The 12,764-nt window shown below is 36.2% G+C and overlaps 1 protein-coding gene across 5 annotated transcripts in view; it reads left to right on the forward strand.

The window, feature by feature from the left end:
• The window catches only part of Col4a5 (collagen type IV alpha 5 chain), a 199,513-nt gene that overhangs the window by 105,115 nt on the left and 81,634 nt on the right, over positions 1-12,764 (forward strand). For all 5 annotated transcript variants that reach the window (XM_029534119.1, XM_029534120.1, XM_029534123.1 and 2 more), the window contains 5 exons: positions 6,013-6,186; positions 6,507-6,590; positions 9,691-9,783; positions 10,912-10,982; positions 11,257-11,448. In XM_029534119.1, coding sequence (XP_029389979.1) covers positions 6,013-6,186; positions 6,507-6,590; positions 9,691-9,783; positions 10,912-10,982; positions 11,257-11,448 — 614 coding nt within the window. The remainder of the gene's footprint in view (positions 1-6,012; positions 6,187-6,506; positions 6,591-9,690; positions 9,784-10,911; positions 10,983-11,256; positions 11,449-12,764) is intronic.

Genomic DNA, 12,764 nt, shown 5'->3' on the forward strand with positions numbered 1-12,764 from the left:
AAAGAACTTAGCCAGGAGCAGTATTTGGAAACAAGTAATGGCTGTGACCTTCCACTTAAAGTACATGTTTATGCAAGTGCACAAATGTGTATACACATACACACACACACACACACACACAAACACACACACACACACACACACACACACACTCCTTTGTGAAAAATATTAAACTAAACAAAAGAAAAGTAAAGTTAAGCTAAACAAGAGAAAAGTAATAACAAAATTACAAAGCCACATAACTATGCAACTCATAGACGTGTGGAAATTTCAGAATTTAGGAACAAAATTAAACAAACAAAAACAAAACCAACCAAACAAACAAAAACTCTTGAAAACCTACTTAAGTGTGTGGGGGGGGGGTTCAGGGGGGAGGCACATTGCCTTCGAAACAGTAAGTTTGTAGGACATAATGGAACATATTTTAACACTAACAAGGACAAATAACTATGAATTTTGGAACATATATTCTCCTAACTGCCATCCTGGTGTGAAGATAGGATACTTAAAATGTTTACCTCCTCCAGACATTCTTGGACAATAAGAGACAAATTCAGGATAAAGTAGGGATGGGAGGTAGGGTAAAAGAATCAGGGACTAGATATAGCAGCCTCTTGTGAGGCTATGCCAGTGCCTGGCAAACACAGAAGTGGATGCTCACAGTCAGCAATTGGATGGAACACAGGGCCCCCAATGGAGGAGCTAGAGAAAGTACCCAAGGAGCTGAAGGGGGATGCAACCCTGTAGGTGGAACAACAATATGAACTAACCAGTACCGCCTGAGCTCTTGTCTCTAGCTGCATATGTAGCAGAAGATGGCCTATTTGGCCATAATTGGGAAGAGAGGCCCCTTGGTCTTGCAAACTTTATATGACCCAGCACAGGGGAAGGCCAGGGCCAAGTAGTGGGAGTGAGTGGGTTGGGGAGCAGGGGCGGGGGAGGGTATAGGGAACTTTTGGGATAGCATTTGAAATGTAAATAAAGAAAATAATAAATAAATAAATAAATATGAAAAAGAAATGTAAAAAGCAAAAAAAGAGAGAGAGAATCAGGGAGTAAGAATGATTGTAATAACCTATATTAACTCTTAGTTCATAAAAATATGACTTACATAAAAAACCAGGACTGTGTGTGTGAATATCCTTTACATGGTATGGGCCAATACAGAGGGGATGAGGAGTCATCCAGTGATACAGATGTTAGTTTTTACTTATTAGTATATGAGAACATAAGCATTATTTAGTATAAGCTTTTAGAGAAATACAGATTTAAGGGCTTTAGGAGTGGTTCAGTGGAACAAATGCTTGCTACACAAACATGAAGACCCAGGTTTAAATCCCTGACACTGATATAAAAATCTAGGGACAGTGTGGTACATGGCCTCAGTCCCATCTAAATAAGGTGGGAGGATTCTGAGGATTTTCTAGCCAGCTAGTCTAGCCTAATTGTTAAGTTCCAGCATCAGTGAGAGAGTCTGTCTTAAAATATAGCATAGAGTGATACTTATACATCAGACAGAGAAAGAGAGAGGGAAGAGAGGAGGAGGAAAAGAAGGAGAAAGGGAGAGAAAGAGGAAAAATATAGACTTAAATACATAGATCAAAATCTATAGGTACAATTATTTAGAAGAATAGAAATAAAATGCACAATTTAAGTCCAATCAGAGGAAAAAATAGATCAATCTATATAGTAGAAGGTAAAATTAAAACACAGAAAGATAAACCCAGATGTATAGAAAATAAAGTATGATATGACACAGAAGATAGTGAAAAGTAAATCATTAACTCCAACAAACGTAAAGTGTGGATACTTTGCTCTGTCTTAGAAGGGGAAACAAAATACTCAAGGAAGTAGTTACAGAGACACAGATCAGAGCTGAGACAGAAGGAAGGACCATTCAGAGACTGCCCCACCCTGGGATCCATCCCATAAACAACCACCAAACCCAGACACTATTGCATATGCCAGCAAGATTTTGCTGACAGGACCTTGATATAGCTGTCTCTTGTGAGGGTATGCCAGGGCCTGGCAAACACAGAAGTGGATGCTCACAGCCAGCTATAGGATGGAACACAGGGCCCCCAATGGAGGAGCTAGAGAAAGTACCCAAGGAGCTGAAGGGGTCTGCAGCCCTGTAGGTGCAACAACAATATGAACTAACCAGTACCCCCAGAGCTCCCTGGGACTAAACCACAAATCAGAAAACACATGGTGGGACTCATGGCTCCAGCTGTATTTGTAGCAGAGGATGATCTAGTCGGTCATTAATGGGAGGAGAGGCCCTTGGTCTTGCAAAGATTATATGCCAGAGTATAGGGGAATGCCAGGGCCAGAAATTGGGAGTGGGTGGGTTGGAGAGCAGGAGGAGAGGGGAGGGTGTAGGGGATATTTGGGGGGAGGAAACTAGGAAAGGGGATCACATTTGAAGTGTAAATGAAGAAAACATCTAATAAAAAAGTTAAAAAATAAAGAAAAGATAAGTGATAGATGGTACTAATGTAAAATTGAGATAAAAAACTGAAAAATAAAATAAAATACTTGTATAGTATGCAGAATATGTATATCTGAAGCAGAAAGAAGGAAACTTGAAAGTAGGTGCAAGAAATATTAATTAAATGATTTATGGAAGAAGAAAGCTATTTAATTCTAATGTCAAGTGAAAGAAAATTCAATGAAAAATGCATTAATGACTCAGATATTAATAAATAATGATACAGTGATTAAAGTCATGAACCTTTACACAACTAAGGAATAACCTTCAGTTATATAATAAAACTGATAAGCTTCAGGGGGTCAATTGACAGATCCTTAGCACACTGAGTATATTAATATAGCATATAAATAATTTGACCAACATAATAAGCTATCTATATGAAAGAGAGGGAAAATGTTCTAGGAAGCAAAGAATATATATTCATTGTAGATTTACATAGAATATAAAAATAGACTCTTTTTTGACTTGAAAAGAATCAACTGTGTCTATCCTTGTGTATGATTCTCTATGGCTACAGTAAAATAGACTGGAAAAACATCAAATATCCTTATATTAATATTTGTATGGTGATGTAGTTAAAAGTACTTCCAGAGATAAAGCAGGCATTATATGACAATGCTAAGCCACTAAATGCTAAGCCACAATAAAATGTGCTTCATATCAAAACTCTTTGACTATAGAGCAAACAGTAGCCCCACTCTGTCATCAGACTACAAATACCAAAATTAAGAGAGAAATATGAATGTAGCCCAGGTAAAATGTACTTGCATCACACACACAAAGCACGAGGTTGTATCCCTAGAAACAATAAAGAAGACAAAATGGGCTAAATTTAACTCACACGCAGAAATGAGAAGAAACAAGCACAAAAATGTAGAATGGAACACTTTACTAGGATGAAAAAAATATGTAAAATGAAAACTGAAACAGATACAGCTCAACATGGACACTAAAATATGATATGGAAACGAGTTTGAAATGAGGATAGATTGACAAAAACCATGAAGGTTTAAACTCACAAATGGTAAAAACTAAAATTAGTAAAGAAAAAAAGGATATTGCCATAAATTTTTATTTTAAGTTACTGGAAAACTATAATATCTACTAATATATTTAATATTTTAGATGAAAAATAAACTCTTTTAAGCAAGAAAACAAAATTATTAAAGTTCTGAGCAGGAAGTCTAAGTAAGTCAATTAACATAGGTAATTTTGAAAGATTGAAGATGTATATGAAGAAATGTTGATTTACAGGAATTTTTATAGTTTTGCGGATGAATTTTACCAAACTGGAAAAAATCCCCATGTTTTGTTTTATTTCCAAGCATAAGTAGAAAACCTAATAGTACTGATAACAAACCAGCCAAGGAAAAACACTATAAATAAAAAATATACAATCTTATTCATGAACAAAGTATAATAATACTAAATTAAAATTACCATCTCTCTATAAATTATTTATGATATTATCACTGTTTAATTTTTCCCAAGATATCAAAGATGTTTCTATGTTACGTTGCTGTAACTGACTACATTAACAAAGGATAGAACAATAAATTTATAGAAATTGATAATAGCAACAGAGCAATGAAACCCAGACCTTTGTAAAATATTTATGAGTGGGGCTGGAGAGATGGTTCAGTGGTTGGTAGAGCTAACTGCTCTGCCAGAGGACTCAAGGTTGGTTCTCAGCATCTGCATAGTGGCTTACAACTGCTAACTCCAGTTCCAAAGAATCTTTTTCCCTCTTTTTACTCTTCAAGGCACCAGCACACAAATAGTGCACATAAAATCACCCAGGTTTGCACACATACATATAAATTTAAAATATATAGTCACAGTGAATAATCAAAAATTATTAAATATATACCAAGATACACTTTATGTCAGAGACCAATAATTTAAAGTTTATTACTTTAAGAACTCATCCTTCACATACCTGGCTATCAGATGCCAAATTCCAATTGGATTTTAAAGAGAAATTTACAAGTCAATCTTAAAATTAATTAAGGGTAAAACTTTAAATATAGAAAATAATTTTTAGGGAACTGGAGAGGTGGCTCAACAGTGAAGAACACTGACTGCTCTTCTGAAGGTCCTGAGTTCAAATCCCAGCAACCACATGGTGGCTCACAACCATCTGTAATGAGGTCCAATGCCCTCTTCTGGGGTGTCTGAAGACAGCTACAGGATACATACATATAATAAATAAATAAATCTTTAAAAAGAAAATAATTTTTTAAAAATGAGTAATTATTTCCTTAGTAGTTTTGAAAACAAAACTTAAAGTGTGTTGATGTGCAAAAATAGGTTGTGAGGCTGAAAAATGTCCAGGAGCAGAGGTATGTTTTATTTGATCATATTGAAGTACCCATTCTCTCTTTGCATTTTGACAGTTTCATATACTGTGATTATGTTCAGTCTCATTTACTTCTGTCATCTCCCTTAATTTCCCTTTGAGCCCCTTCTTCCTAACTAGCTCTCCCCACCCCCCGTGACAACACTATTAATGAAAAGTAACATCCCTCCTCCATCCACCATCAATATTCCAAAGTCCTCAGGAAAGAAGAGATCCCTGAAGTACTTTCTTTTTTTCATGATTAAGTGTTGAAGGGCCCGTCTTATAAAAGGAGCCATAGCTGCTGTGTATTCCAGATTTGAAATGGCCATATCATATCTGAATTGCAGCCTTTTGTGGCACACCTCTAGGTTTTTTCATGCAGCCAAAATTTTGTTAAGCTTTCTCTCCATCCCCAGAACCACTTCCATGCCTTATAGGAATGATATTTCTAGGGGTAGAACATCATCGTGTCAAAGTGAGTGTATTAAATTATTATTAACTTCAAAAGTTCAGAAAATTACTTTTGTTTGTTGATTTTTAAGACAGGGTCTCACTATGTATGGCAATCATGGAACTCACTAGATCAGACTGGTCTCAAACTCACAGATTTGCCTTCCTCTGTCACCTGAGTGCTGGGTTTAAAGTTGTGCACTACCACTTTACCATTAATTTGAATAATTGTGCCTTATACTCAAAGTGTTACGTCATTTAAAAAATTCTTCCTTGCAAGTGTTAATTACCATAGAAAACCTTAAGACCAAAAAGAATTGAACAGGGACAAAGTTGGGAAGGAAGGGGTTTAAAACATGAGCAGCCAGCAAATGGGGAGAAGAAAGACAAAATAGTGCACATGGTCTCTTCCATGCAGAATCTAATTTAGCCTTGTAGAATGTGCCATGGAAGCAGAAAGAAGACTGGGTGGAGAAAAGAGAGTAAGGAAGGGAAGGACAAGTGATGGATAAGGTATCGTGAGGTGGATATGAACATATGTATATATGCCATAATGCAACCCATTGTTTTTACTAAAAGTACAAATTTTAAAATGCAAAAAGAAAATCCAACCAATATTAAATTAAAGAAAGATTTTATCATTCTTAATGTTTCCTTGAGGATCAAAGTAATTGTGTACAAGATAAGATCATTTTGGTCACTTTATCATGTACTTTTTCTCATTTAGGGGCAGCAGTCATGGGTCCCCCTGGTCCTCCTGGATATCCTGGTGAAAGGGGCCAGAAAGGTGATGAAGGTCCCCCTGGAATTTGTATTCCTGGATCTCCTGGACTTGATGGACAGCCTGGGGCTCCTGGCCTTCCAGGACCTCCTGGTCCCCCTGGCCCCCAGTTGCCATCCAGTAAGCTATGCTTTTATCCTGACATGTTTGGCGGTTCTGCTGTACTTCATTTAGAAGTGAATCTGACTGAAGTTTGGCATCATTATTTATGTTCCTGATATCTAAGAGATTATACTGTTATTTTTAGTTTGTGGTTTTGGTCATTCGTTTGTCTTCAAACTGTGTTGATTATCAACACTATGTTGCCATATTGCTTATTGAGTTGTGTTTTTACAGAGAAATAATTGAAAATAAGTATTTTTCTAGCCTTTCTGAGTTTTTTCCTCTAGTCTTCTCAACGCTTAACGATAATTAACTTGCTATTTTATCTTTAACCTCAGGTGATGAAATCTGTAAAGCAGGCCCTCCTGGGCCCCCGGGATCTCCAGGTGATAAAGGACTCCAAGGAGAGCAAGGAGTAAAAGGTTTGATCTCAAACAGCTTCTCATTCTTTAACGTCATTAGTGGAATGCCCTGCATCTAACTTCTTTCTTAAGACAGCTATTCCCATATCATCTCCTTAACAATAGTCTATATTTTTGTAATGTTGGTTTCATATTTCAGCTATTTTTAGCTTACAACTTCTAATAACTTGACTCCAGCACACCTCCCATTGAGACGTATTTTAGATTAGCCATAACTTAATGGTATATTTTCTTTCCTCTTAATTTACCACTCATTGAAATCAACTCTATTATTAAGCTTGACTCATTTATTTCCTCACTTCCTTTTATTCATTTGGAACTAAGGTTTAGCAACTTCATTTCTCTTTTTATACTTTTAGGTAATTATCACTTTAAGATTCTTAACTTGCTTCCTTCTTCATTGACAAAGTAATAGCAAACACTTGCAAAGATCTGTGTCACCACGTACACAGAGATACTTCCATTTGTGCCCAGGCAGAACCTTCTTAACTAATTATAGTTACTGTTTGTTCTTAAAGCCCTCCTGTTTCCCTAAGAGTTTTGATTAAAATTTCTTACCTAGTATTTCCAGGAAAGTTAATTACCATAGTGTAGGCCTTGTTCTTCACAGGAAGAAAAACAAGCCGATGAAAATTATGGAGGCTCTATTTGAATAAAAATGCTGGATAAGTCATCCAGCAGACAGACATGACAGATGAAAATGTAACCATTTTATCTAATGTACAATATATTACTACATAGAGGACTGTGGTAATAAATTAGTAGTACCATGCAGCTACTCTGTAAGAGTATATTTTTGTCTTGCAGAAATTGTTTGGGACAATTTCAACAAGACAACATAGAAATCAACATATAAGTGGCTAATAATATTAATGACAAAGGGAGCAATTTTGGTCACTAGAGTTGAAAAATAACAATGGTTTTCTATTGCCTTTAGTCTTGCTTTAATTTTACATGGAAATTCTAATGTACATGATTATTTACTTTTTGTTTTGTTTGATAAGGGTTTCTTACATTTCTACCTATTTATGGTAGACTGATGTCAGTGTTAAGTGGTAGTGTTGCATTTGGAATTATATTAAGATTTGATTCGGTCTTTTGTAGCTTTAGTTTATTTTTTTTAGGAGTGATGCTAGCATTTGCATATACTACAGCAGTATCAGTAGAAAAGCATTCAGACCTGTGATACACTAATTGAATAATTGAAGGTGTTAATGGTGGCTTTTGATAGAGTTAATTAGACTTGTATTATTAACAAATTATGAGGTAGAGTTTTTTGTTGAATTTGATAATATGAGAAATTGAATAATTTATGAAGGTGAAGAAACATCTTGATTAAGACACAATACATATATGACTGTATTATAACACTTTGGAATTTCAATTACGGTGGGATTCTTGGTCTTACTTGTATTTTTATGATAATTGAGATTGCTCAAATAATAATAGTAATGCTCAAACAATAAATAATAAGAATTAAAATAAAGGTACTACAATTAAGGAAATAAATATAATTATTTATCTTTTAACTATTTAATTATTCATTTTTTATTCAATGGGAATTGTCAAGTGTTTATGTTTGGATATCTAGATGATTTGAGGAAATGATTTCTCAACTAGATTTCTTAACTAGTCTAGAAAATTTGAAGCTATATTTTTAATTATTAGTTTATTAATAAGTAACTTCATTGTAGTTGAAGATCCTAGAAAATTTGAGGAACTGCAGGTAGATAAAAAAATTAAGTTGTAAGATGATGGTGAGGCAGGGAAAGGCCAGGGCCAAGTAGTGGGAGTGGGTGGGTAGGGAAGCAGGGGTGGGGGGGTATAGGGAACTTTCAGGATAACATTTGAAATGTAAATAAAGAAAATAATAATAAATAAATAAATTAAGTAATTAATTAAAAAAAGATGATGGTGAGGGAAGTCACTGAAGGAATGCAGGTGTAGATATTTATGGGGTACTTTTGAGACAATATTGTTTGACACCTGAAATCTTGTGAAATGCTACCAAATAGAGGAGTGTTTTACTGGCTCAATTAATAATGGGAGTTGTTTTATTAAAATTAATTAACACAAAGAATCCAGACTGTCCTAAAATGTTGAAAAGGAGGATTCATGTGTGATATGCAGGAGTTGGGAGACAGAAAAGAATATGATCAAATTATACTGTATGAGCCAGACAATGGTGGCACACGCCTTTGATCCCAGCTCTTGGGAGGCAGAGGCAGGAAGATTTCTGAGTTCGAGGCCAGCCTGGTCTACAGAGGGAGTTCCAGGACAGCCAGTGCTATACAGAGAAACCCTGTCTTGAAAAAAAAAACTGTATGAAAAATTAAATAAGTAAATAATATGACTAGCTTACCAATTAAGGGTAGATTGGATAACTAGATTTGTAAGGTTGCCATAAATTCTTCTAGGGTGATAGAGGTAGAATACGGTAGGATAGTTTGTAAATCTTTAAGAAAAATATATAGTTTGGTCATGAATTCCCTTGTAGTATTAAAGACCAAATAACTAGTGGTATATGCCTAGCATGTGAATGTGCAATTCATTATTTTAAGTCTGCTTGTGGAAAAATGGAGTTTGTTATAATGATGGCTCTTCTGTTAAATACCCACCAGCTTCTTATGTAAATCACAGTGAAAGCTACAGTTTAGTGTGCCTTGTATGTTTCACCATAAGCCACTCATTTCCCTTAAAATTCTATAATTTGTTCCTAATTCCTTATTCCACTTCAACAGATTGATCTACGGGACATTCATTGCCTATATGTAGCATATATATGCTATACTTCTTATGCAAATGCCATGCCTTTCATTTTGTTTATGTAGATATTTTGTCAATGAGCTCTATCCTGACCTCACCCTATTTAAAATCTCTCCCACCTAAGCCTCCCCACTATATTAGTATGTCACACATGCTTAAAGTTGTTCTTTATATATACTAGGCACTCAGTATTTATTTGTCTAAAATTTAATTTTAGAAAGGCTTCTCTGTCACAATGTTGGGTAGGAATGCTATTATTTCTTTCAGCTGACTCTTTAGAATCCCATCAAAAGAAGGTTTAAGTAACCCTTCCAATATTTTTTTTTTTTGCCAGGTGACAAAGGTGATACTTGCTTTAACTGTATTGGAACTGGCATTTCAGGGCCTCCAGGCCAACCTGGTTTACCAGGTCTCCCAGGTCCTCCAGGTAAAATAGCCTTCATATAGTCAATCTTTTAAAATACTTTGGTTCTTTTGAGCATGCTAATTTTTTATGATGTTATTTTACCATTTTTTAGCTAGTCACTTATGTTTAGAAATTTTTGAGTATGAAATGCCTCTCTTATGAAATAAATTGCACTTCTGTATGTAACTGGAAGCTACCAACATTCTCTATCACAGTATTTGGTATTATTCAAAGAATTACATTGTCCAAAAAGTGAAATGACATTTAGAGTTGGAAGTTTCTTGTAGAAAACTAGGGAGAATGTTCATACTGTCTGGACTATGAGTATAGTTTCCAGATGCAGAATCATTAGGATATATTTCATATTGTCATTAAGGAACAAGGTTTCTATTAAACTTCTGGCAACCACCCCCCAATATTCCTTGTACATATATGGCCTCCCTCCTAATTTTGAATCATTTTTCAGAATCGCAGCCATTACACTCCAATAACTCTTTACATATGCTAATATTGCATATTCTTGAGGTTATATATAAAATGTGTGTCGAGTCTGATGATAGATTCCAGACTGATTACCTGTCTAGTACATGTATCAATGACTCAAAATCATTAGGAGTTAGGAAATACCTTAAGCAAGTTTCATAGCTGCCACTAGGAGCTAGTAATATAGCTGTAAATAGTGCAGTTAGTGCAAAGATTAATCTGTATAACTGATGCATTAGTAACTTTTTTCCTGTAATGTTTGGTACTAAACATCTCTTAAACAAAATCTTAAGGAATGACAAACCAAAGAAAGAGCTAGCAAAGATATAGTATATATTGTATAACTGAAAATTAAGATAAGCAGGCGCCTTTCCATGAGTATAGGAACTCATGCCCAACCTCACAGTTTCTAGTAGCTGCAAACTTTGCAAAAGAATACTCTGGAGTTAGAAAATACCTGGAGATACAATGCTGTAAGTGCTGTTAAATATTAATTTATAAGTAACAGATTTCTTCCTATTGAGAACACGAAAGAGGAAAGAATCTGAGTTAAATGTGGTAGAGCTCTCTGTTTAAAATTGAAGGTTGTGATATGCTGATATCTAGATGCATTTGATTGGGGGAAAGCTTAAGGCTCAGTGCTCACCTGATATGTGTGTGTCTTAGGATCTCTTGGAATCCCTGGAGAGAAGGGGGACAAAGGACAACCTGGGATAACTGGTCCGAAAGGATTGCCAGTAAGCTTTGATTATTATATTATGAGTCACGAAGTACTGAAAGATGCCATGTGCCCTTTGATTTTTCACTTATGAACAGATACATATAAATTTAGTTTAAATTATAATTTATTTTATTCTTTCCCTCTCTCTGCTTTGCCATCCTTACTTCATATGTTACTTTGCATGGTAAATGTTATTGTATGGGTTAATGGAGCAAAGTGGAGGGGAAAATGTTAGAAAATATTCTGATTTACTTTTTTTCCTTCTCCCACTTTTTTTTCTTCCAACTCAGGGCATACCTGGACCTCCAGGTGCTCCAGGCTTTCCAGGGTCTAAGGGTGAGCCTGGGGATGTCCTCACTCTTCCAGGGATGAAAGGTGACAAAGGAGACTTGGGTTTCCCTGGAGCTCCAGGGCTTCCTGGACTACCTGGTAGTCCTGGAAAGGATGGTCTGCCAGGACTCCCTGGCCCCAAAGGAGAGCCTGTGAGTTGGGTTACTATTCTTGCTTTTATGTCAAATTGTCATTTAGTAATGTTTCCTACAGGATGAGGTTCTATGTCAAACGTAAAACTTGTACTGGGTTTGTGTGAAGTACCTAAATTCAATTTTCAGTACTCTCTACCCCCTCCAAAAGCAATTGCTAAATTAAAATAAAAAAGGATACTAAAACCTTATATGTCCCGTACAGGGGAACACCAGGGCCAAGAAGTGGGAGTGGGTGGGCAGGGGAGCAGGGNGGGGGGAGGGTATAGGGGACATTCGGGATAACATTTGAAATGTAAATGAAAATATTTTATAAAGTAATTTAAAAAAAAGGAGCCTAGTACTTAGATGAATACTCTACTAATGCCTAAAATAATACGATTTTACAGTGAAATGGCACATTCATACTAGAGTTTCCTTACTGTTTCCCTTCAGTTTTATAAACTCCTTATTAATTCAGTATAGAATTGATTATTACTAGCTATGATTAAATGGAGAGGAAGTTAAAATGATTAGGTGTCAGTGAGGGATTCATCTTATTCTAAACATCTGTGGGATTTTTTTTAAGTATGAAAAAAATCTAATTTGTTTTATGTGTGTGTATGTGTGTGTGTGTTATATTTGTGTGAGTAGACAGCCAGATTAAGATACTAAATAGTCAAACACTGAGCATAAATGAACAGTCTCTTTTTATATTCAACATACAGTACAGGATATTTGAATGGGAAATATATTTTAATAGGATAAATAGACAATAACCATCTCATGGTACGGTGTAAGGTTTTTGAGAGCAGAGACTTTGATTTACACATCTTCTCAGCTTGTACCACTGGAAGATTGTTGGGAACTAAAAAGGGGGGCCCTGGGGAAGAGAGGGAAGGGGAAGACCCACACCCTGCCCAAGTTCCACCTATGCTCTTATCAGGTGTGGGGGGGCTGCTATCTACCTTCCACTCATCCCTGGGTGGGCATCCAAGCCTCTGACCCACTTTTCAGCGGTGGGGGGGGGGGCAAGGAGTAGCCCTACCTGGGATTCCTGGAGCTACTTTGCTAAAGCCACCAGGGTTATGGGAGAGAGGGATGAGGGAAGAGAGGTTCCCAACACCTGCGAGAGTGAGGGCAGTGGATCTTGATGAGCAGAGACTCTCTATGGTTTTAGAACTTTATTGTAGAAAGGCAGGGGGAAAGAGAAAAAGGAGACACACACACACACACACAGAGAGAGAGAGAGAGAGAGAGAGAGAGAGAGAGAGAGAGAGAGAGAGAGAAAGCTAGAGAGAAAGAAAGGCAGAGAGGGGGAGAGAGAGAGAGAGAGA

This window comes from Mus pahari, chromosome X (assembly GCF_900095145.1).
Source record: "Mus pahari chromosome X, PAHARI_EIJ_v1.1, whole genome shotgun sequence".
NCBI classification, from domain to species: domain Eukaryota; kingdom Metazoa; phylum Chordata; class Mammalia; order Rodentia; family Muridae; genus Mus; species Mus pahari.